Source organism: Tachyglossus aculeatus, chromosome 1 (assembly GCF_015852505.1).
Source record: "Tachyglossus aculeatus isolate mTacAcu1 chromosome 1, mTacAcu1.pri, whole genome shotgun sequence".
Taxonomy (NCBI): domain Eukaryota; kingdom Metazoa; phylum Chordata; class Mammalia; order Monotremata; family Tachyglossidae; genus Tachyglossus; species Tachyglossus aculeatus.
Genome location: NC_052066.1, coordinates 105,292,510 through 105,316,724, shown reverse-complemented (window position 1 = coordinate 105,316,724; position 24,215 = coordinate 105,292,510). Strand labels below are relative to the sequence as shown.

General features: G+C 50.7%; 1 protein-coding gene across 1 annotated transcript in view; it reads right to left on the bottom strand.

Moving 5' to 3' along the window:
- Positions 1–11,971: 11,971 nt before the first annotated feature.
- Positions 11,972–24,215, bottom strand: part of SLC24A3 (solute carrier family 24 member 3) — a 515,859-nt gene continuing 503,615 nt past the window's right edge. The window contains exons 14-18 of the mRNA XM_038745680.1: positions 23,886–24,052; positions 20,765–20,879; positions 16,153–16,265; positions 13,111–13,176; positions 11,972–12,754 (exon numbers count right to left, since the gene is read on the bottom strand). Of these exons, the coding sequence (XP_038601608.1) occupies positions 12,605–12,754; positions 13,111–13,176; positions 16,153–16,265; positions 20,765–20,879; positions 23,886–24,052 (611 nt within the window). The 3' untranslated portion in view covers positions 11,972–12,604. The remainder of the gene's footprint in view (positions 12,755–13,110; positions 13,177–16,152; positions 16,266–20,764; positions 20,880–23,885; positions 24,053–24,215) is intronic.

The following is a 24,215-nucleotide window of genomic DNA, read 5'->3' as shown; positions in this document are numbered from 1 at the left end:
AAAACACAGAAATACAAGCTTCTAATTTCATAGGTTACCAGAAAACAGAAGGCATGCTCTCACGTCTGTACGGTTCTGTCTAACACTGTCAGGTGGGACAGCAATGCATACAAGCAGTGGAAAACAGACAGACAGAAGGACAGACTGGGGAATAATACTCATACGAGGAGGAGGACAAAAATCAGTGTAACTTATTCGAAAAGGAAACACACGGCGTCTGTGGCGCCTCCGTTTCACCATTCCCAAACCATTGCTTAAGAGAAGTTCTTGAAGAATAAAACCCCCATTCCCGTAAACCTCGGCTCTCGATTTCCTTTTTCCCACCAGTGAGCTCCAGGATCAAAGACAGCCTGGGCCTTTTACATTTCATTACATTACATGTCGCGAGGCATCACCGTCTTTAATTCAAAGGCCAAGACCCCAGAGAGCCTTAACGGCTCCACATCCTGAGCATCGGGTGAGGAAAGGAGATCCAATTTAGTCGCTTCTTATTGCTGCTCTCCCTGCAGCGCAAACGCAGGGTCAACACCGGAACGTAGACAACGCGGAACGGACATGGTGATTGGGAAAACTCATCTCATTTTATTACACTTCCCTTTTTTAGACTAACCATCCAAGGATTGGATTCGGCGGGGGGGTCTAAAGCCTTCATCGGTGCTAGCTCAGAAGAGGGGGTGTGGTGTGTGTGTGTGTGTGTGTGTGTATTTGTGTGGTGAGGGGTTTGAATTTTGCAAGGGAATAGAGTTGGCCTCATCACCTTCCTCCTGACTTTTATGCCGAAGGAATCGTCAATTCATTCTAATCACAGAAGCACGGGCAGCCGGCTCGTGCGTCTGTCCGTGGCTGGGAGAGGGCATCGATGTACAGCAGTTGTTTTATAAAAAGGACCCAGCGGTGCCCCCCTTATCCATTCCTAGCCCACCCCAGCTGCCAGCCATGCCAGCCAAGGCCAATGATTATTCGTGTTTTTACCGGTTTCTGGCTCAGTTTGAAGTTGAAGGGGTCTGGTGAGATATGCGCCTTTTAAGACCCCCACGTGTCACCTTTTTAAGCAGAGTACAGTGACTTATTTGCTTTCATTTACACAGACTAGTCCCTCAAGTATGTGCTTTCTTAGATGTTCTGCTAAAAACGGGTCTCCACCTGCATCAGTGGGTGCCGGGATGGGACCCATCCAGAGAACCAAGATACGTTAAATGCTCTGCTGCAATTCTGGCCTATTCTTCTGGCCTCTTCTCCCCCACCATGATGCTTTAGGAAAGAGGGAATATTTTTTCATCTATCCATCCGTTCATCCATCCGTCCACCGGACTAAGTCCGGGCCTGAGAGAATCCTTCTATTGTTGCAGGCCAGGGCTTTGTTTGCTCCACCAGCCCCAGAAGGAAGGCTGCTCTGCCTGGGCCTCTCGCTCCTCTGCTTATGGGCTCCTGACCTGCACACTGGCCATGAGCCCGGGCTATTCCTTGCCGGGGGCTGAGCCCCAGTCTAGTATTTCACACAAATTATCCCAAGATGGCACCTCAGGAGGGGCAACCACTGCTCAAATCCCAGCAGACAAGTTTTTCACCAAGCTATATTTTGTGCTACTCTTCCCACCCATGATCCCCTTCTGTTCTATGTCTTTACGTGTTCGCCTTGGTATCTCCTCGGGGACCTACTCGGGAAGGTTCTCCCTGGGGCTCACGATGCTGCTATGTGTTCCCCAAAGAGGAAAGGAGTTCACCTGAGGACCACAGCCATTCTGGCTTCCATGAAAGCCGAGGAGCTCTGCAGCCATGAAGCTGTCACAGACGACTCACGTCTCGGAGTGGGATTTGAACAGGTGGTTCGGGCCCTGGGTTTCACCACCCTAGTTCCATTCCTTCTCTTAACACCCAATCTTCCCGACAGTCGTTGCCAAGGAAGAAAGGCTGCCTTGTCCAGTGAGAACCAATTCAAGTGAAAGCCTCATCCAGGAAGACTGTTAAGTGGTCCCTTGAGGGAGACCCATTCCCCCTAAACCGTCTTCCACTGCCTGTTGATAGGATCTAGGGAAGCAGCCTGGCCTGGTGGATAAAGCACGGTCCTGAGAGTCAGAAGGACCTGGGTTCTAATTCCGGCTCCGCCGCTTGTCTGCTGTGGGATGTTCAGCAAGTCATGTCACTTTTCTGTGCCTCACTTACCTCATCTGTAAGTACAGATGAAGGCTGTGTGCACCATGTGGGACAGGGACTCTGTCCAACCCAATTTGCTTGTATCCACCCCAGCGCTTAGTACAGTGCCTGGCACATAGTAAGCGTTTAATAAATATCACAGTTGGTATTATTTTTATTATTAGTGGCAGTGGACTGTCCTCAAGGAAGTGGGTTCGGCGCCATATCTGTCCTGTTCCTTTCCTTATAGTACTGTGCCCTTTTTCCTGGTCCTTGGCTTGTCCCGACTGGCTTTCTCCGCAGTACCCTTTACCAGTCACATCCCAAATCTTTCATTCTACTGCCGAGTCCGTGAGCATCCCAGAAAGAAAGGCCTGTCTGTCGACGGAGTCTTCAGTGGTGGGTAAAAACCATCCAGAGATTTTCAATCACAGAGCCAGAAATTGATTCTGCGGCCGGGGAGGAATCTCTTTAAATTCTCCACATCAACTTCCCGAGCTTTCAAATGACAGTAGTGTTGCATTACGGTGACTGAGCGAAGAGCAAACCATCTGAAGGTAAACCGGTGAGGTGGTCACACAAATTGATCAGAGCCCGTGGGCTTTCAGAGCCGGCATGAAAGACGTTAGGCAACCAGAGAAGGAGAATCGAAATGCCATTAAAAATGTAACTCTTCACACTCATATGCTCTTCTTTTGGGTGGGTATCACTGCCTTCCAAGGCAGCAGGATTTTGGCAGTGGAAAACAGGGAGGCTCAGACAACTCACGTGTGGGCTGGTAACAAGCTTTGCCAGCTGGCAAATTTCCGGAGCCTAACAGTCAGTCAATCGTACTTATTGAGCGCTTACTCAGCAGAGCACTGGACAAAGCGATGGGGAGAGTACGATATAACAATATCACAGACACATTCCCTGCCCACAACGAGCTTACGGTCTGCAAATGAAGGTGAAACGAAGGTGAAGAGTTCTTCTACTCTACTTACATTTTGTTCATCGGACCATTTCACTCAAACCACCAATTTTGGAGAATCTTGGTGGAGGGGACCGGGAGGGGACGTCTTTTGAAAGACCTAAACGTTTATTTAGTGGTCAGCATGCTCTTACCGGAATGAATGTTTAACGTCGGCTCACTGATGTTGTGATCGGTGCAAAATTAAAGTCCAGGGAAATGTTTTAGGTTCATTCCCATCGTGAAGAGAGACTTCACTGAGAATGTATATTGCTGAGGCGAATCTGGCAAGGCTAGAAAGTGAAAATCAGTTAATATTACATGACTTTTCATCGAGTTACATTTTATTTTTCTCAACGCCCACCTAGAGGACATGAATGCATTACAATAGCTCATCACATCTTCCATTCTCTTTGTTAGACGCATCAATAAATAAATAAATAAATTGCAGGTATAAATATTTCAGTGTACAGTTTCCTGGCTTCCACCCTAAGCCTTAGGTGATTACATTCAGAAAAGGAAACGGAGTTTCAGAAAAAAAGATGGGTGGGAAGTTCTATCGATTCCTGACGAACAGCTTCAACTTCGGGTTGATCCATATTTTAAATAAGCTTCCCGATACCAAACTGGAAAAATTTCTAGATCCCATCTTTTAGAAACATGCATGCAAGAACACACCCACACCCTCGCCCGCACATACACGCGCACATAGAATTTGAAATACCGATATTGGTTCCCGCCTTGCCCGTGAGCCATATATGTTTTTCTTCTCATTGAGTTGGCAGCCAGCTACCAAACAGCTCTGCTTTAAAAATGGAGAACATACTGGGTTAAAAGTACATAATGCATTTGTACCCGAATATAAATCTATATTTATAAATTTTAAAAAATAAGGCCTAAAAGCTATCCGAGAACTTATGGTCCTGCCTTTCGGAGTCCCATATTGTCTGGGGAAGATGCTAGAGGGGCGGACTCGGAATAGTCTGCCCCTGGCCCAACGTGGCTTTGGCTGATCACAATGCTGCAGCCAATGGAGAGCAAAGATGCGGGGGGCCATCCTTGCTTGGTACCAAAGTGAGACGCGCTATTCACGGAGCCGGCCCTGCCTGGGCCGGGTCCTGGGAACTTTTCCTTCCTAAGATGGACTCAGGCCGGGACATTTGATCCCCAAGCTGGCCTTGGAGATAGTTCCAGGTGCACAGGTGTGTGAGTGTGTGTTTGAGAGTGAGTGAGCCACTGTGCAAGTGTGTTGGCCCTGAGGGCTTCTGGAAGTTATTGTTCTAGCTGGTCAAGTGTCTCCCTCACACACAGGCAACATCCCACAAAGAGCACCTGGACCATTTCTGAGTTGGGGGTGGCCTGCCCACCACCCTGTGGCCACAGCCCCTGGCAGGCGAGCTGCGGGGAGCCCTTCAACCCCAGCTCCAGACCGGCAGACCCCGACTCTCTGTGGGTCCCGTGGCCAGACCCGAGCCTCGCGGCCTTCTCTGTCCCCGGTCCTTTTCGGCAGCGGAGAAAACTCCATGTACCTTTAATGGATTCCCTTCGTGTTCCCCCCAAACCCCTCGACACGGTAACAAAACTGCGCAGCGTGCAAACTCTAGCTTTAAAGTCTGCCTTCTTTGGGAAAGCAAATCCTCTAAAGAGCTTTCCGACGGACAGTACACTTTCTGCAAAAAAACCCGGCCTCTACCTGATTTTTCATCTGACAGGACTGTGACTACAGGTATAATCCTGCCACGACTCAGTGACCTATATAGGTTACCTCTGCCCTTCTCCCCTCTCCATAAACAGGTAATAAAGTACCGTGCCTCAGTAGCAAGAGTTGTGCTCCTCTGAGTTGTCACCCGGGCTGGCGGGGGAGCGGTGAAGCCCCATTGCGGGCTGCATCTGGTTCTGGGCAGCTGTTGGCAAGCTCAGGGCACAGAACAAACAAGAAGCCTCTCAGAGCCAGGAAGGAGCATGGAGGAAGGAAGAAAAGGAGTCTCCACTTCTCTGGCCTCTCTCCTCCCTCAGCCAACCTGCCGGGGTTTCCCTGCGATGGACCCGGAGTCGGTCCGGCCCGGCTTGTGATGGCTAAGGACCGAGGGCAGCCTGAACGGAATGATGACAGACAGGACCGCTGCCCCATTTAGGAGTCTGGGGCCTCCGGGGACGCTCAGCAATTCTCTGAGAGACGGGACCGGCCTTCCTCTCTTAACTCAGACTTGGCTCTCTCCCCCTGCATCTCTCCCGATGGGAAGAAACACCTTCGTGGGGAAAGATGGATTGTTTATTGCTACCACGGTGCTCCTGGGCTTGGTTAGAAATGGTACTCTCTCGTTTAGCAGGGAAAAGCGAGCATTTACTTTCTTCTCTCACCATGGTGATCTGATATATCAGTCACCGTTCCGGCAAGGCTAGCCTCCGGTGCCTTTGAAGGATGTTGTCCCTAGCGGCCTTACCCACCGAATGTGGGCAAATTCAGTCAGATCCTGGGCAGGAGGTGGGAACGGGCCAAATGGATCGATCTGATGCGTTTCTGGTGGTTGACGTGGGGAGAGTGGGGGACAATGGTGTAAGTGCCCTGGACCTCCACCCCTTGGGGAGCTCCACCATTCCCAGCAAGGGGTTCCTTGAGAGCTGCCATCACGTAGGGTGGTGGGTAGGGGCGGGGGCCGGGTGTACACCTGAGTCGCTGTCATTCCTGCCGGTCGCATCAGTCCTGTCGCCTCAAACAACAGCAGTTTCCTAGAGTGCTGTTCACTGGGAGGGGCAGGACGTGAGGCTTGAGGGAGGGCTCCAGTAGAGCGGGGACACTCGGGGAGGGGCAGGGCCCCACTCCTCTCCCCAAACTCAAACAGCCCTGCCCCACGCTCTGCCCAAGCCATGTGGGGCCCCTCTGGCAGCATGGATTCATCACAGAGGAAGGTTGGCAGAGCTTCCTACAACTCTGGGAAGGGGCTGGCCGAAGTGCAGAACATCACTAGGGGAGGCGGGGAGGGTCACCCATCCTGCCCAAGGCAGGTTTAGTTGGGCTGAGAATGACGGGCTCTACGGTTGGCTCTCTTCCCGGGGTCGGTGTCTCCCCAGCCAGGGCTAAAATCTCAGGGCAATCCAATTTCTTTCAGGAAAAATGAATAGAAAGAGAATTAAAAATCCGGGCCAGTATTGCAGCTTTGAAAAGACTCTATAAAGAAGCTAGAAATCGGTTTAACAATTTTTTTTTCCTCATTTCCAATCCAAGGCACATTAGGTTCACCCTGTCCCGGCTCCCTTCTCCTCATTTTGAACAGAAAAGCTTTTGCCACTGAACCGTTTGGGAGGGGAAGTCTTTTATTGCCTCATCTATCGGTTTTCACATAATGCTGCTGTGCACGTCCGCGCCGTGAACAGGGGAATCCGGGCCTGATGAGGTCTAGGTGGGTCAGGTGTAAAATCAACGACTTTGATGCGAGCGGCCACATCGGTACCAATTTCTCCGAGAGTCTCATAACAGCGCACTTCCCTTCCACAGGGCAGCTAGGAAAAGAAAGAAGCTTCCAGTCCCCAGCCTCTCAACTGGGCCCTCACGACCACCCCAGAAAGACGGGAGCGTGACCTGCTTTGGGGCTCACGGAAATGGCGATTCTGCCATCTCCTGGAAGACTGGACCTCATTGGCAGGAAACATTTGCTAAGTCTCTCAGCCTACGGCTCCTGCCCGGCGAATGCCACGGTCCCCAATTTTGAGGGCGGAAGACTGGCTCCGGGGGGCCCGCAGAGCTATCGTGGACCTTTAAAAACAGGTCCTCCGCTGTACATTCTGGTGCTTGCATCTCACACGATTCCCTCGTGGCAAACTCCACGCCTGCTCCTCATCTAGGGGCCAACCCAACTCACCCCAATGTCCAACCCGAATCTGGTCTGGGGGTCGACCGACCGACCAGCGAACAGTCAGGGTGCTGCCCCTTGGCTTTTGGCCACCTTCACCTGAATTCTGTCCTTGGAAAATTAAGTACCCAGCAGGCCTCGGGCTTCTGCCCCGGAGACTGGAATTCAAACGAAGGTGGGTCCAATCTGAGCCGGGTTGGACACGGCACACTAGTGGCTCTTGGCTTCAAAAGTGAAAACTCTGCTGCTGAGAACTCCCTTGAAACGATCGTCCCAAATCTGATTGTCACGGGATCCCTTTCGGTCTCCGATCTCCCTCGGGTGCCGCTGAGGGAAATGGTCGTGGGTCACAAAGAAACAGTGTTTTCCTGAGGAGTTCCAGCCAGCGCCAAGCACAGCGTCCCCGAGAGAACAGAATGGGTCGTACCCAGTTTCCCAGCCCGGGCCACTGTTTGGCCCTCAGCCCGTGGCAGGCATCGCTGCCCCATTTTCAGTTCCCGCAATTTGACGTTTCGATTTGGGCACAGACTTCATCTGGGCCTTCTCCTCAACAAGGGCCAGGCCTCAGAGATGCTTTGCGGGGCGGGGAGGGATCGGATCAAGGACGGCCCCCCTTCCCTCTACTTCGCCCTCCCCACCACCGTGTTTAGCGGCCAGGGCTCACTGGCCAAGCTCCGTTAGCCACAGCTGCCAGGCCATGCTTCTAGGCGCGATGCTGCCTTTTTTGTCAGGAAGGGTTAAACGGGCAGAGCCGGGAAGAACACGGACTACGGTCTATCAACCAGAGGCAGGAGGAAGGAGTCGGCTCCCGGATAACCGCCATCCGAGCTGCAGGCTATGGAAACAGTTGGAACATTCCAGCTCCGACTGCCAGGGAATAGGAGCTGGACTGAGAGCTGGTTCGGTGTCCAGGATCTGAAATCCGGACCCAAGGCCGAGCCTCTGGCTGCTCTTCTCTGGAAAAAAGAGCGATCCTAATGGGTGGGACGGCGGGGAATTCATCTCGAGCTGCTACAAAGAGGGATGAGCCTGGGTGTGGAAAGCACATCATTGCACACGTACGCATACTGGGATTCCTCTAGGGCCACAGGATTATAGAAACACAGGAGGCACCCAAGCCACAGCGGATCCTAGCCCAGACCCGTCAGGGCAGTAGGAGGGTGACGAAAAAGTAGGCTACGGTTTCTGTTCCCATGGGAAATCGCTAGAACCACACTGCTTCGCTGAATAGAAAAATACTTAACGTACAAGCATAATTGTATGTACAAAGACGCACCCTATTTATGTACACAGCCTCCCACAAAAATCTGGGCAGAGAAATACCACCCAATTACATATTCCCAGGAAGTAAACCTTAAAAAGAGGGAGGTCACCGCACACTCTCTTCCTTAAAGACTAGGTCTCAGCAAAATATCGGGCCATGGACTTCTGCTTCCAAAAAAACACAACCTTCGAGCACCTTAAATTTCAAGGTTCTCAGTTAGTGGACATTGCTATATACACGTTCCATCCACCCTGTAACCGGCGGGCTCTGAGAGTTGGTGGAATTTGGGCCTACTGACCTCTTTCCTACAAATAATCTCCCAGGGTATAAAATCAACTGGAAAGCACCGGAGACAGAGATCACTGCACCCCCACCCCTCCCCGCTTCCCAGCTTTCTCTGCCTGGCTTCCCAACCTGGAAGTGTAGGATCTCCAAGGGGGTGAGTGTCAGGAAACCATTCCCACAGGCAAGGGAGGGGAGGAAGGACCCTAGAAATGGACCCCCAAACTGTCCATGCCCCAAGCACCCCAGAGAGAGGAGAGAAGCAGGTTGGATGTGTATGTGGAAGAGGAGGTAAAGCCAGTCTGCCTTTATCTTCACCACAAGAAGGGGTGTCCTGGAGGACTGAGGGCTGGGTGGGCGAGGTGTGGGCCCAGTGGGTTGAAAAAGGGCATTGGATTTGTACTGACAAAAGGCAGTCAAGGAGGGAGTCAAGGGGAGGGCAAAGATAACAACCAGTGGGGGCCAGTCAGAGGGTAGCCCCTACCCCCAGTTTGAGAAAGTCGGGGACCACGAAGGTTTTGCTCAAACTGGGTGGAGCGATCCTAACTTGATGCACCCTCAATCAAACGGGAAAGGATTGATGAATAGATGAAAAAAAATCCCCGAATTCTGCCCCGGGACGTTCCCTCGTCCCAACCTGGAGGACTCGGTGGGCAGTGGAGGAGCAAAGCGAGGCTCCCCTTGCTGTGCCCCTGGGCATTCTGTTCCCACCAGATGACCAACTCAAGTATGGACCCCCTGAGCAGCCAAGGCTCCCTGCCCCACATCCGAGGCCTCTCAGTTTAGCTCGGTGAGAGAGGCTTCGGTGACCGGATCTGCGGTGAATGACCGACTTGAAGCCCAAAGTAGAGCTGAACACAGATCCGTAGGCCCAGAGACCCCAAAAAAGCCAATGCAAACCCCGTTTCCCAACCACCTCCCACTTGGCGAGCTCCGACCACCACCCCACATGTGGAGTTTGGATCGGGTGCAATTTAGGAAAACACAAGGGCCGGGTTTTCTCATGATCAGGCCTCAGAATGATTTCTCTGGCACCTGGAACCCAGCGTGCTTTCTCTCGCCCAGCGGAGCCATTCCATTGGCAGGGCTTGCGTGGGGTCGGGTCAGACAGGGGCCGGGCCGATCCGATCGGGATCAGCCCGTCCCTGGTCCTGCTCCCCTTTTCTGGGTCCCACACCCAGAAGGAGAAATGAGGGGGAAGAAAGGACCTAGCCCGGGGCTAATCCTGTATTTGAGGGGGGCTCAGAAGTTTCACTTGGGCAGGTGACCGGTTTAGATGGTAACTCTCCATGCCACTTCCACTTCTCCTGCCCTACCTAAACTGCCTTTTGAATCTTGGGGGTTTCTCCGGGCATTTACCCCGAACACCCTGGGGTGCCTGTGTGGGAAAGACCTGTATGGCCAAGCAAATAAAGTCCCCTCCTAGGCCCTCGAGTCACCACCACAGTCTGAGGGAGCTGACCGGGACGGGTGGAAAAGTCCGGTCATCAACTTGCAACCTCCTGGGTCCGTGCTGGGGCAGTGGCACACTTGAGTTTGGTGCCCGGGCCAGAGCAGGGAGGTGGGTCGGAGTTACATTTTGGATGGGACACTCCAACATTTGCTCCAACAAAGAAGGAGACCCAGGCAATTCACCTCCCTCTCCCCCGACCACTTGAAGAGAGACGGGGGCAAGCGTGTCCCCACACTCTTTCCGGGGCCGGGAGAAGGCTAATAAAATCAGGCTGGTACCGGTGAACGGTCTGGGGCCAGGGGGATCGGCTCACTCCAACTACGACCAGCCATTAGCGCTCGACTGACGGAGCTCACGTAGGAGCGGTTCGGGGTAACTTACGTACTTTGGCACTTTACACGGACTAGTTGCAAAATGCACAAATATGGCCACGATGTATTTTATTGTAAACATACACAGCAAAGCTAGGATCTGGAGGATTGCACGATGGGAGGGGAGATCTTGCCATCTAGCTCGGTGGGTCGGGGCCAGGGGAGTAGGGGGAGGGACCCTCCCCGAGAAACGTCTCCGAGTGGAGCAGGAGCATAATTTCTAGGCTCTCCTAGGCACCAGCTCTCAGAGCAGGCTGGAGTTTCGACCAGAGGGGAAGGGCACGTCTGATCGACATGGTCATGGGTGGGACCTAGAGTACAGGGCCCCTCGCCCCAGGTTGGGAAGATTCCCCAGCTTCGGGGGTGGCCCTATCCCACCCGGGTGAGGGGTCGTGACCGGAAACCCTCATTAGCCAAAGCGCAACCGAGACATTCAGGCCAAGACGGAGTGCCTCAGATGCCTTCCTGTTTGAGGACCATGCCATTTTTAGGACAAGGAGGGAGGGTCCCTGAGGGAGCTCAGGGGAATCCGCGTCCACCTGTCCACTCCGTGGGCTACCACCCATCCTGCAGGCTGGAAAAGCTCTAGGCCACCTTCTACCCGGCTTCTCTCCAGGGGAATCAAGGCAGAAGCAGAGAACGCACAAGCATCTTTTCTGATATGGGTGACCCCCGTTTTCACTGATTCCCCGAGAGGCCCACAAGCAGGAAAGAAGAATTTCACGGGAAGAAAGACTAGGGATGCTGGCTTTACGCGGCCTGCCCCGTCGGTCTGCCCAAAGGAAACACACTTAAATTAATCAAGTGCTATGTGCAATGGGGTGCGGGCAGAACTCCCCCTAGTTAAGAGCCAGGTGTGCGGACCCTTGTGCTTTGATTACCGGTGACCCCCCTCTCCCTCCCCCACCGCCTTCTGTAACGCTCACAAAAGCACTTTCCTAGGCGACGTTGTGCTGCTCACAGCGATTTCCTCCAAAGTCTACAGGGAAGGGAGAGTAGCCACAGCGGGTGAATTATACGTGATGGGTGCTCACAGCCAGCGCAGTTTCAATAAATACACGTAATTCAGCTCGTGGAGTGATTCTGCATACCGATACGGCATCGTACGAAACCTAGCGGGGTGATTCCAAGCAACGGTTGGCAAAACTGTCACAATAAATTATGCTCGTGAGCGAGTCCGCGTAAAACACATTCTGCATTTCCAAAGTGCCACCTCCTCCTCCTCCCCTGTCCCCCGGCCCCTCTGGTGGCAGATGGGCCGCATTCCCGGGAGAACCCTCCCTCCAAACGGTCTGGCCGGGTCCAGCGTACTCAGCGTCGAGCGGTGGCTTTCCGGGTCAGGACTGTGCAAATTCGCATCTTTCTTTCCCCAGAAAGCAGTGTCGGGAACTCAGTGACTATGTGGTGGATGGCGGGGGGGGGGGGGGGGGGGGGGGGGCGGGGGGGGTGTTTGCAGGGATGGCCCCCTGGGCCCCGGACGAGTGGGAATCACAGAGAAGGAATCTCAATCACTCACCAGTGGGAGAGGCTGTCTCTGCCGGACCGGGCCACCTTCGGGCTAACGCCGTGACGGGCCCAGGTCCTCGTGGAAGGGAGGCCGGCAGCCGGCCTGGCTCCTTGGAGACCCTACACTCAGCCGTATCTCAGGTGGATTTCCCCCTTCCCCTACTTACAGGGAACCCCCATTCTGCCCCAAGACCCCCTGGGCCCCATCCCCTAGGGCAACGCCAGGCCAACTTCTGGTCCCCAAAGGGGGCTCAGGCCATCAGGAGCCGTGCCAGGAGCCGGCTCGCTCCCTGGACAAAGAAGGTTTGCTATGTGGCCCTTTGCGCCCCAGGTCCAGAACGCCACATTTCTGTTGGAAAGGACACCTGCCCCGGGAGGCCTCTTCCTCCCCTTCCACCAACGGTCCCGAGTCGTACGTCCCACCAGGAGTCCGTGAAATAACTTAAAGAGGAAAGAGGAATTGGAACGAGTTTCACCTGGCGTGGGGCCAGTTAGCAGCCAGTCACCTCCGAGGCCGCGGCCCCCGGGTCCCTTTCCGACATGGCGTGAGCGGTGGAAAGTCTTCACGTGGACGGGGGCAGTCCCGACGGCATATGAGGAGGGGGAGCCGAGGCGGCCGGCGGACGAGGGTGTCGGGAGGAGGCCCTACGGACAGCCGGCTGGGTAGACTGAACGTCCCCGGTTCAGGGGGCCCGGTGCCCTGCTGGGGTGGGTGGGGGGGGAGAGGGGCACCAGCGGCGCTCCGTATTGCACAGAGAGGAGGAAGGGTCCCTCGGCAGAGTCTCGCCGAGTGGCTCAGTGGTCCCGACACATGGGCAAGTTCACGAAGGTGAAGACGTTGAACTCGGTCATGATGGAGAAGCACAGGAAGATGCCGTACAGGAAAAGGCACACGCACCCCAGCTTCTTGTCGAGCTTCCACTTGTTCACGTGGACGCCGAACACCTGGAGCGGACACAGAGCGGGCTGGCTCAGCCGGCCATTCGAGGCCACCGGGGTCAGGGGCTCGGCCTACTCAGGGCGGCATCCCTCCTCGGCGGAAATCCCTCTGCCCGGCTGGCCGGCAGCTGGGGACTTTGGGAGGACCACGTACCAGAGACACAGAAACATTTCCTGCCGTCCTTGAGGTGGGAGGGGGGGGAACAGGGCAACTAGGCCCGATAGCCAAGTCCCGGGGGTGATAGCCAGGGATCCAAAGGTCAGAGGGCACCGCTGCCCAGAGAGGCTGGGGAAGCTGAGGGGGGCGGAATGGGGTTTGAGAAAAAGCAGACTTGAAAATAAGGAGAAAAGGAGGCACCTACTGTGACGAAAACAGACGCCAGCAGCAAGCCGACCGAATAGATGAGCCCTCGGCTGTTTAACCGAATCTGCGGAGAAGAAAGGTTAAATCTGAGTCACGGTTGGGTAAGCGGTTCGTCCCCGTGGGAGGAATTCGGCAGCACGAGGGCCACGGAGGCACGGGGAAAGGGAGGGGAGGGAGGAGAGAATGAGCGGTTTTGGATAACCAACCCTTAACTCTAAGGGAGGGTGTCCAGAGGGTAATCAGCAAATGGTGCCAACGGTCTGGTTTGGGGGTATTTTTTAATGGTATTCGTTAAACGCTTACTATGTGCCAGGCACTGAACTAACCACTGGGGTGGCTACAAGCTAATCAGGTTGGACGCAGTCCATGTCCCGGTCTACGAGGTGCCTCAACACTACCAGCCTCTCGTCTCCACTCTCTGACACTGGTGGGTAGGAAAGAGTCCGGCTTTGCCGCCCAGCTCCCGGGACCAGGAGTAGTAGTAGTACTAATAATAATAATGATTCATTCATTCATTCAATCGCATTTATTGAGCGCTTACTGTGTGCAGAGCACTGTACTAAGCGCTTGGGAAGTACAAGTTGGCAACATATAGAGACAGTCCGTACCCAACAGCGGCTCAGTCTAGAAGGGGGAGACAGACAACAAAACAAAACATATTAACAAAATAAAATAAATAGAATAGTAAATATGTACAAGTAAAATAAATAGAGTAATAAATCTGAACAAACATATATACAGGTGCTGCGGGGAGGAGAAGGAGGTAAGGCAGGGGGATGGGTAGGGGGCAGGGAACATTTCTTCTAATTCTGTTGTATTGGACTCGCCCAAGTGCTCAGAATAGTGTTCTGCACATAGTGAGTGTTCAGTAAATACCACTGATTGAAGGGAAGGACAACTCGGAACGGTGCTATTTGTTAAGCTCTTACCATGTGCCAAGCACTGTTCTAAGCGCTGGGGTAATAAAAATAATAATGATGGTATTTGTTAAGCGGGTAAATACAAGGTGATCAGGTTATCCCACTTGGGGCTCACAGTCTTAACCCCCATTTTCCAGATGAGGTAACTGAGGCACAGAGAAGTGAAGTGACTTGCCTGAAGTCACACAGCTGACAAGTGGCAGAGCCAGGATTAGAACCCATGACCTCTGACTCCCAAGCCCACACTCCTTCCACTAAGCCGCACTGCTTCTCTATAATGATGGTATTTGTTAAGCGCTTACTATGTGCCGAGCACTGTTCTAAGCACTGGGGGAGATACAAGGTCATCAGGTTGTCCCACATGGGGCTCGCAGTCTTAATCTCCATTTTACAGATGAAGTAACTGAGGCACTGATAAGTTAGCAGTAGCAGTAGTGGTATTATTATTATTATTAGTAGTAGTAATAATAATAGTAATTGTATTTATTAAGTGCATACTATGTGTCAGGCACTGAACTAAGCGCTTGGGTGGATACAAGCAAATCAGGTGTCCATCCCGCATGGGACTCACAGTCTTATTCCTCATTTTACAGATGAGGTAACTGAGGCTCAGAGAAGTGACGTGACTTGCCCACGGCCACACAGCAGACAAGTAGGAGTGGTGGGATTAGAACCCATGAGCTTCTGACTACCCTCGATGCCATGCTGCTTCTCAGTAGTAGTGGTAATAGTCATAGTAATAATAATAATAATAATGGCATTTATTAAGCGCTTACTATGTGCAAAGCACTGTTCTAAGCGCTGAGGTAGATACAAGGTGATCAGGTTGTCCCACGTGGGGCTCACAGTCTCAATCCCCATTTTACAGATGAGGTGACTGAGGCCCAGAGAAGTGAAGTGACTTGCCCCAAATCACACGGCTGACAAGTGGAGGAGCTGGACCTCTGACTCCAAAGCCTGGGCTCTTTCCACTGAGCCACGCTGCTTCCTGTTTATTGATTATTAATTCCCATTTATTATTAGCTACTTATTGAGTGCTTTCTGTGTTTACAGCACTGAATGAAATGCTGGGAAAGAATACCCAGATGGGAGTTGGACATGGTCTCTGCCCTCAGGGGGCTCACAATCCAAAAATAAAATTGTTCCTCAGGGGACTGGCGACAGTTACATCTCCCCTTTTAGACTGTGAGCCCACTGTTGGGTAGGGACTGTCTCTACATGTTGCCAACTTGTACTTCTCAAGCGCTTAGTACAGTGCTCTGCACACAGTAAGCGCTCAATAAATACGATTGATGATGATGATGATGATGGCCCTAAAATCCCTCCCTCTTCATAGCCAATAGGCCACAACTCATCCCTCCTTCAAAGCCTTATTAAAATCGCATTTCCCTCCCCCTCTAGACTGTAAACCCATTGTGAGCAGGAAATACGTCTGTTATATTACTGTGTTGTACTCTTCCAAGCGCTTAGTACAGTGCTCTGCACACAGCAAGTGCTCAGTAAATGCAATTGATTGATTGATTGATTGATCGATCGATGAGGCCTTCCCCACTAACCCCTCCTCTTCCCTCCTCCCTCCGGCGTCACCCTAAGTGCTTAGAACAGTACTTTGCACATAGTAAGCGCTTAATAAATACGTCACCCTATCTAAGCGTCATCCAGCGTTTAGTAAGTGCTTAATAAATTATTATTTTCATTATTATCCTTGCACTCGACATTCACCCCCGCCACCATCCCCACATTAAATCCCCATAATTTATTTGAACATCTGCCTCTCTTCTAGACTGTGAGTTCCTTGTGGGCAGGAAGCACGCCTACCAACTCTGTTGTACTCTCCCAAGCGCTGAGTACAGTGCCCCGCGCAGAGTAAGCGCTCAGTAAATACCACTGACGGATTTCTGCTTCAGAGTGAGGTTGGAGTTGGGGACGGGGGGAGGAGAGCTCGCATAACCTTGCCAGGTTCTGCCCTTATTCATTCGATCGTATTTATTGAGCGCTTACCGTGTGCAGAGCACTGTACTAAGCGCTCATACTGGGAGTTGGCTTGAAGCCTCCCGTCGCCCCCGGACCCAACAGTGGCAGGGAGGGCAGGGGAGAGGCAGGGTCGGGGGGTGACTCACGTAGGAATTATAGTCCACAGCCAAGGTCTGCAGGGTCCAGGGCAGGCCCAGCCCGATCAGGATGTCAAATACGTTGCTTCCGATGGAGTTGGACACAGCCATGTCACCCATTCCTGAAGAACAAGAAGCCACATACTAATAATGGTATTTATTAAGCGCTTACTATGTACCAGCCACTGTACTGAGCCACGTGGTATATGCTTTTTTTTATATAGCATTTGTTAAGCACTTACTATGTGCCAGGCACTGTACTAAGCCACGTGGTATATGCTTTTTTTTTTTGCATAGCATTTGTTAAGCGCTTACTATGTACCAGGCACTGTACTAAGTCACATGGCATATGCTTTTTTTCAATATAATATTTGTTTAGCACTTACTATGTGCCAGACACTGTACTAAGCCACGTGGTATATGCTTCTTTTTATATAGTATTTGTTAAGCACTCACTCTGTATCAGGCACCGTACTAAGCCACGTGGTACATGCTTCTTTTAAATATAGCATTTGTTAAGTGCTTACTATGTACCAGGCACTGTACTAAGCCACGTGGTATATGCTTTTTTTTATTTTTATATAGTATTTGTTAAGCGCTTACTATGTACCAGGCACTGTACTAAGCCACGTGGTATATGCTTTTATTTGCATAGTACTTGTTAAGCGCTTACTATGTGCCAGGCACTGTACTAAGCCACGTGGTATATGCTTTTTTAAAATATAGTATTTGTTAAGCGCTTACTATGTGCCAGGCACTGTACTAAGCCACGTGGTATATGCTTTTTTTTGGCATAGTATTTGTTAAGCACTTACTCTGTACCAGGCACTGTACTAAGCCACGTGGTATATGCTTTTTTTTATATAGTATTTGTTAGGCACTTACTCTGTACCAGGCACTGTACTAAGCCACGTGGTACATGCTTCTTTTAAATATAGCATTTGTTAAGCGCTTACTCTGTATTAGGCACTGTACTAAGCCACGTGGTATATGCTTTTTTAAAATATAGCATTTGTTAAGAATTTACTATGTGCCAGGCACTGTACTAAGCCACGTGGTATATGCTTTTTTTTAATATAGCATTTGTTAAGCGCTTACTATGTGCCAGGCACAGTACTAAGCCACGTGGTATATGCTTTTTTTATATATCATTTTTTAAGCGCTTAGTATGTGCCAGGCACTGTACTTAGCCACGTGGTATATGCTTTTTTTTATATAGCATTTGTTAAGCACTTACTATGTGCCAGGCACTGTACTAAGCCACGTGGTATATGCTTTTTTTGCATAGTATTTGTTAAGCACTTACTATGTACCAGGCACTGTACTAAGCCACGTGATATATGCTTTTTTAAAATATAGTATTTGTTAAGCACTTACTATGTGCCAGGCACTGTACTAAGCCATGTGGTATATGCTTTTTTTTATTTAGTATTTGTTAAGCACTTACTCTGTACCAGGCACTGTACTAAGCCACGTGGCATATGCTTTTTTTTTATATAGTATTTGTTAAGCACTTACTCTGTACCAGGCACTGTACTAAGCCACATGGTATATGCTTCTTTTAAATATAGCATTTGTTAAGCGCTTACTATGTACCAGGCACTGTACTAAGCCACGTGGTATATGCTTTTTTAAAATATAGCATTTGTTAAGAACTTACTATGTGCCAGGCACTGTACTAAGCCACGTGGTATATGCTTTTTTTTGCATAGCATTTGTTAAGCGTTTACTATGTACCAGGCACTGTACTAAGTCACATGGTATATGCTTTTTTTAATATAATATTTGTTTAGCACTTACTATGTGCTAGGCACTGTACTAAGCCACGTGGTATATGCTTTTTTTATATAGTATTTGATAAGTGCTTACTATGTGCCAGGCACTGTACTAAGCCATGTGGTATATGCTTTTTTTATATAGTATTTGTTAAGCGCTTATTATGTGCCAGCCACTGTACTAAGCCACGTGGTATATGCTTTTTTTATATAGCATTTGTTAAGCACTTATTATGTACCAGGCACTGTACTAAGCCACGTGGTATATGCTTTTTTTTTTACATAGTATTTGTTAAGCACTTACTATGTGCCAGGCACTGTACTAAGCACTGGGGTAGATACAAGCTAATCAGGTGGGACACAGTCTGTGTCCCATATGGGGCTCACAGTCTTAATCTTAATAATAGTAATAATAAAATTGATAATAATAATGGCATTTATTAAGCGCTTACTATGTGCAAAGCACTGTTCTAAGCGCTGTGGGGGTTACAAGGTGATCAGGTTGTCCCACGGAGGGCTCACAGTCTTCATCCCCATTTTACAGATGAGGGAACTGAGGCACAGAGAAGTTAAGTGACTTGCCCAGAGTCACACAGCTGACAATTGGCAGAGCCGGGATTTGAACCCATAATAATAATAATAATGATGATGGTATTTGTTAAGCGCTTACTATGTGCAAAGCACTGTTCTAAGCGCTGGAGAGGTTACAAGGTGATCAGGTTGTCCCACAGGGGACTCACAGTCTTACTCCCGATTTTCCAGATGAGGGAACTGAGGCACAGAGATGTGAAGTGACTTGCCCAAAGTCACACAGCCACTGACAAGTGGCGGAGCAGGGATTTGAACCCATGACCTCGGACTCCAAAGCCCGGGCTCTTTCCACTGCGCCAATCTAAGCTCTTGGTTCAATGTTTTGCGCACAGTTAGCGCTCAATAAATACGCTTGAACGAATGAGTTTGGCAGCTGAGGTAACTGAGGCCCAGAGAAGTTAAGACTGTGAGCCCACTTTTAGACTGCGAGCCCACTGTTGGGTAGGGACCGTCTCTATATGTTGCCAACTTGTACTTCCCAAGCGCTTAGTACAGTGCTCTGCACACAGTAAGCGCTCAATAAACACGATTGATTGATTGATTTGTCCAAGGTCCGACAGTAGACAAGTCGCAAGGAACCCAGGTCTTTCTGAGTCCCAGGCCTGTGCGCTATTCACTAGGCCGCTCTGCTACTGTGGTAGTGGTATTTACTAAGCACTCACCAAGTGCCAACCACCTTGCTAAGTGCTGGGGCAGATCTGAGATAATCAGGTCCCACATGGGGCTCACAGTCTAATTAGGAGGGAGAACGGGGATTGAATCCCCATTCTGCAGATGAGAGAACTGAGGCTCAGAGAAGTGAAATGATTTGCCCGAGGCCACCCAGAGGACAAGTGGCGGAGCTGGGATTCAAACCCATGAGAGAGGCAGCGTGGCTCAGTGGAAAGAGCCCGGGCTTTGGAGTCAGAAGTCACAGGTTCAAATTCTGCTCCGCCAGTTGTCAGCTGTGTGACTTCTAGATTGTGAGCCCACTGTTGGGTAGGGACTGTCTCTATATGTTGCCAACTTGTACTTCCCAAGTGCTTAGTACAGTGCTCTGCATCATCAATCGTATGATTGCACACAGTACAAAGATGTGCACACAGTAAGCGCTCAATAAATACGACTGATTGATTGATTGATTGATTTGGGCAAGTCACTTAACTTCTCTGGGCCTCAGTGACCTCATCTGTAAAACGGGGATAAAGACTGTGAGCCCCCCGCGGGACAACCTGATCACCTTGTAACCTCCCCAGAGCTTTGCACGTATTAAGCACTTAATAAATGCCATCATTATTATTATTATTATTATTATGACCTTCTCATCTGTCAAATGGGGATAAAGACTGTGAGCCCCCCGCGGGACAACCTGATCACCTTGTAACCTCCGCAGAGCTTTGCACATATTAAGCACTTAATAAATGCCATCATTATTATTATTATTATTATGACCTTCTCATCTGTCAAATGGGGATAAAGACTGTGAGCTCCATGCGGGACAACCTGATCACCTTGCAACCTCCCCAGAGCTTTGCACATATTAAGCACTTAATAAATACCATCATTATTATTATTATTATTATTATGACCTTCTCATCTGTCAAATGGGGATAAAGACTGTGAGCCCCCCGTGGGACAACCTGATCACCTTGTAACCTCCCCAGAGCTTTGCACATATTAAGCACTTAATAAATGCCATAATCATTATTTGTATTATTATTATGACCTTCTCATCTGTAAAATGGGGATAAAGACTGTGAGCCCCCCGCGGGACAACCTGATCATCTTGTAACCTCCCCAGAGCTTTGCACGTATTAAGCACTTAATAAATGCCATCATCATTATTATTATTATTATGACCTTCTCATCTGTCAAATGGGGATAAAGGCTGTGAGCCCCCCGCGGGACAACCTGATCACCTTGTAACCTCCCCAGAGCTTTGCACATATTAAGCACTTAATAAATGCCATCATCATCATTATTATTATTATTATTATTATGACCTTCTGATTCCCAGATCTACGCTCTTTCCACTAGGCCACGTTGAGCGGGAGAGAGCCATCGATGGGTCTATCTCAGCCTTGTAAACGAAGACGGACACCGGATTTTTTCCTAGAGGCGTCACAGTCGGTGATACCAGAGGGACGGAGGGGTGTCAGGGAGGGGACAGGCCGGCTTCTCCCGGGATTTCTCGGTCTCCTCAAGGTGGGAATCGCGGCCTGGTGTCCGTGGTGGGGGCAGGGAGGCGGGTGGAGGGGGCTGCGGTCATCCCCTACCTTGTCTGGCCACGATGAGGCTGGCCATGCAGTCGGGGACGCTGGTGCCGGCTGCCAGGAAGGTGATGCCCATGATGACGTCGGGGATGCCCAGGGTGTAGCCGATGATCGTAACCTGCGGGGACGGGGCGGCCGGTCGGCGGATGGCCGGCAGAGCCCTTCCCGAGCTCTGGAGCCAGCCTTCCCCTCTTATATTTCTCCCCAGTCCCGGCCCGGTGTCCTGTGACCTGTCCAGCTGCAGTCGGGGAGCAGGACGGGGACGGGCAGGGAGGCCACCCTGTTGCACCCTGCCCGGCTGAGAAAACCAGGGCAATGCGGAGTTCCTCCCAAACTGGCCGGGCCGTCCCCCTCTGCCCATGGAGACCTCCCCGGCCTGGGGGAGGATGCCCATTCATTCATTCAATCGTATTTATTGAGCGCTTACTGTGTGCAGTACCTATCTATTCTATTTATTTTATTTTGTTAGTATGTTTGGTTTTGTTCTCTGTCTCCCCCTTTTAGACTGTGAGCCCACTGTTGGGTAGGGACTGTCTCTATATGTTGCCAACTTGGACTTCCCAAGCGCATAGTACAGTGCTCTGCACACAGTAAGCGCTCAATAAATATGATTGATGATGATGATGATGATGCAGAGCACTGTACTAAGCACTTGGGAAGTACAAGTTGGCAACATATAGCTGCTGCCACCCGCCGTGGGTGCCCTTCCTGGCCGAAAGGGTCCTGCCTCTTTGCGGAAGCCCTGGTAGGAGCCAAGCGGCCTCCAGATGCTGCCTCAGAGAGGGCCACCAGTGCTGCTCTTCTCGGGGCGGGACTCGCACTGCACCGAGGAGTGGGAGATTTCCATTCTCAGCTACAACAGGGCCAACAGCCACAACCAGAGAAAAACACACGCACACCCACACACCCACAAATGCACCCATGCAAACACATACACACGTGCGTGCATGCACAAACAAATGTGTCCCCCTCTCCCCACCTCAACTCCCTTCCCTCCTTCTCCAGCCCAGCCCGCACCCTCCGCTCCTCTGCCGCCGCTAACCTCCTCACCGTACCTCTTTCTCGCCCGTCCCGCCGTCGACCCCCGGCCCACGTCCTCCCCCGGGCCCGGAATGCCCTCCCTCCCAACATCCGCCAAGCTAGCTCTCTTCCTCCCTTCAAAGCCCTACTGAGAGCTCACCTTCTCCAGGAGGCCTTCCCAGACTGAGCCCCCTTTTTCCTCTCCCCCTCCCCATCTCCCCCACCCTACCTCCTTCCCCTCCCCACAGCACCTGTATATATGTTTGTACAGATTTATTGCTCTATTTATTTGACTTGTACATATTTACTATTCTATTTATTTTGTTAATGATGTGCACATAGCTTTAATTCATTCATTCATTCAATCGTATTTATTGAGTGCTTACTGTGTGCAGAGCACTGTACTAAGCGCTTGTTCTGACGACTTTGACACCTGTCTACATTCACTCATTCAATCGTATTTATTGAGCGCTTACTGTGCGCAGAGCACTGGACTAAGCACTTGGGAAGTACACATTTGGTTTTGTCGTCTGTCTCTCCCTTCTAGGCTGTGAGCCCGTTGTCGGGTAGGGACCATCTATATATGTTGCCAACATACTTCTCAAGCACTTAGTACAGTGCTCTGCACACAGTAAGCGCTCAATAGATACGATTGAATAAATGAATGAATACATACTCATTCGTTCATTCAATCATATTTATTGAGCGCTTACTGTGAGCACAGCAATGTACTAAGCACTTGGGTAATAATAATAATAATAATAATAATAATAATAATAATAAAATAATAATAATAATGGCATTTATTAAGCACTTACTATGTGCAAAGCACTGTTCTAAGCGCTGGGGAGGTTACAAGGTGATCAGGTTGTCCCACGGGGGGCTCACAGTCTTAATCCCCATTTTAAAGTTGAGGGAACTGCGGCCCAGAGGAGTGAAGTGACTTTCTCCAAGTCACACAGCTGACAATTGGCAGAGCTGAGATTTGAACCCATGACCTCTAACTTCAAAGCCCGGGCTCTTTCCACTGAGCCACAGGGGCTCACAGTCTTCACCCCCAATTTCCAGATGAGGTCACTGAGGCCCAGAGAAGTGAAGTGATTTGCCCCAAGTCACACAGCTGACAATTGGCAGAGCCGGGACTTGAACCTGTGACCTCTGACTCCAAAGCCCATGTTCTTTCCATTGAGCCACACTACTTCTCTGTTGCTTGTTGTTGTTGCGTGTACAATACTACAATAAACAGTGACATTTGCTGCCCACAGTGAGCTCGCAATCTAGTTTCATTCATTCATTCAATAGTATTTATTGAGCGCTTACTGTGAGCAGAGCACTGTACTAAGCGCTTGGGAAGTACAAGTTGGCAACATCTAGAGACGGTCCCTACCCAACAGTGGGCTCACAGTCTAGAAGAGGGAGACAGAGAACAAAACAAGACATATTAACAGAATAAAATAAATAGAATAAATATGTACAAGTAAAATAAATAAATAAATAAATAGAGTAATAAATCCGTACAAACATCTATACATATATACAGGTGCTGTGGGGAAGGGAAGGAGGTAAGGCTGGGGGGATGGAGAGGAAGACGAAGGGGAGAGGAAGGAGGGGGCTTAGTCTGGGAAGGCCTCCTGGAGGAGGTGAGCTCTCAGTAGGGCCTTGAGTTTGTGTAACGTGGCCAAACACGGATTCATTCATTCATTCGCATTTATTGAGCGCTTCCTGTGTGCAGAGCACTGTACTAAGCGCTTGGGAAGTACAAGCTGGCAACATATAGAGATGGTCCCTACCCAACAGTGGGCTCACAGTCTAGAATACACACACACACACACACACACACACACACACACACACACGACGAGCCCATCATCATCATCCTCAATCGTATTTATTGAGCGCTTACTGTGTGCAGAGCACTGTACTAAGCGCTTGGGAAGTCCAAGTTGGCAACATATAGAGACGGTCCCTGCCCAACAGCGGGCTCACAGTCTAGAATACACACACACAGGCGCGCGCACGCGCGCGCGCGCACACACACACACACACACACACACACACACACGAGACGAGCCCATCCCCGGGGGCTCCCGCGCAGGATACGCACCATCCACACCATCAGGTAGGAGAAGGCGGCGATCCACAGGGTGGAAGAGGCGAAGGTCACCATGAACCACTGCTCCCAGCGCGGCTTGTTGCAGTTGGGCACGGTGAAGTAGAGGAGTAGGCTGAGCGGCCAGGTGAACAGCCACTTCAGCACTGCCAGGGTGCCCGCTGGAGGAGAATAATAATAATAATAATAATGGCATTTATTAAGCGCTTACTATGTAAGCGCTGGGCACTGGAGAACCAAAGGGGAGGGTGGGACAAGGGCAGGGGCGTCAGCTACACTGCAGGGGGGATAGCAGTAGACTGTGAGCCCACTGTTGGGTAGGGA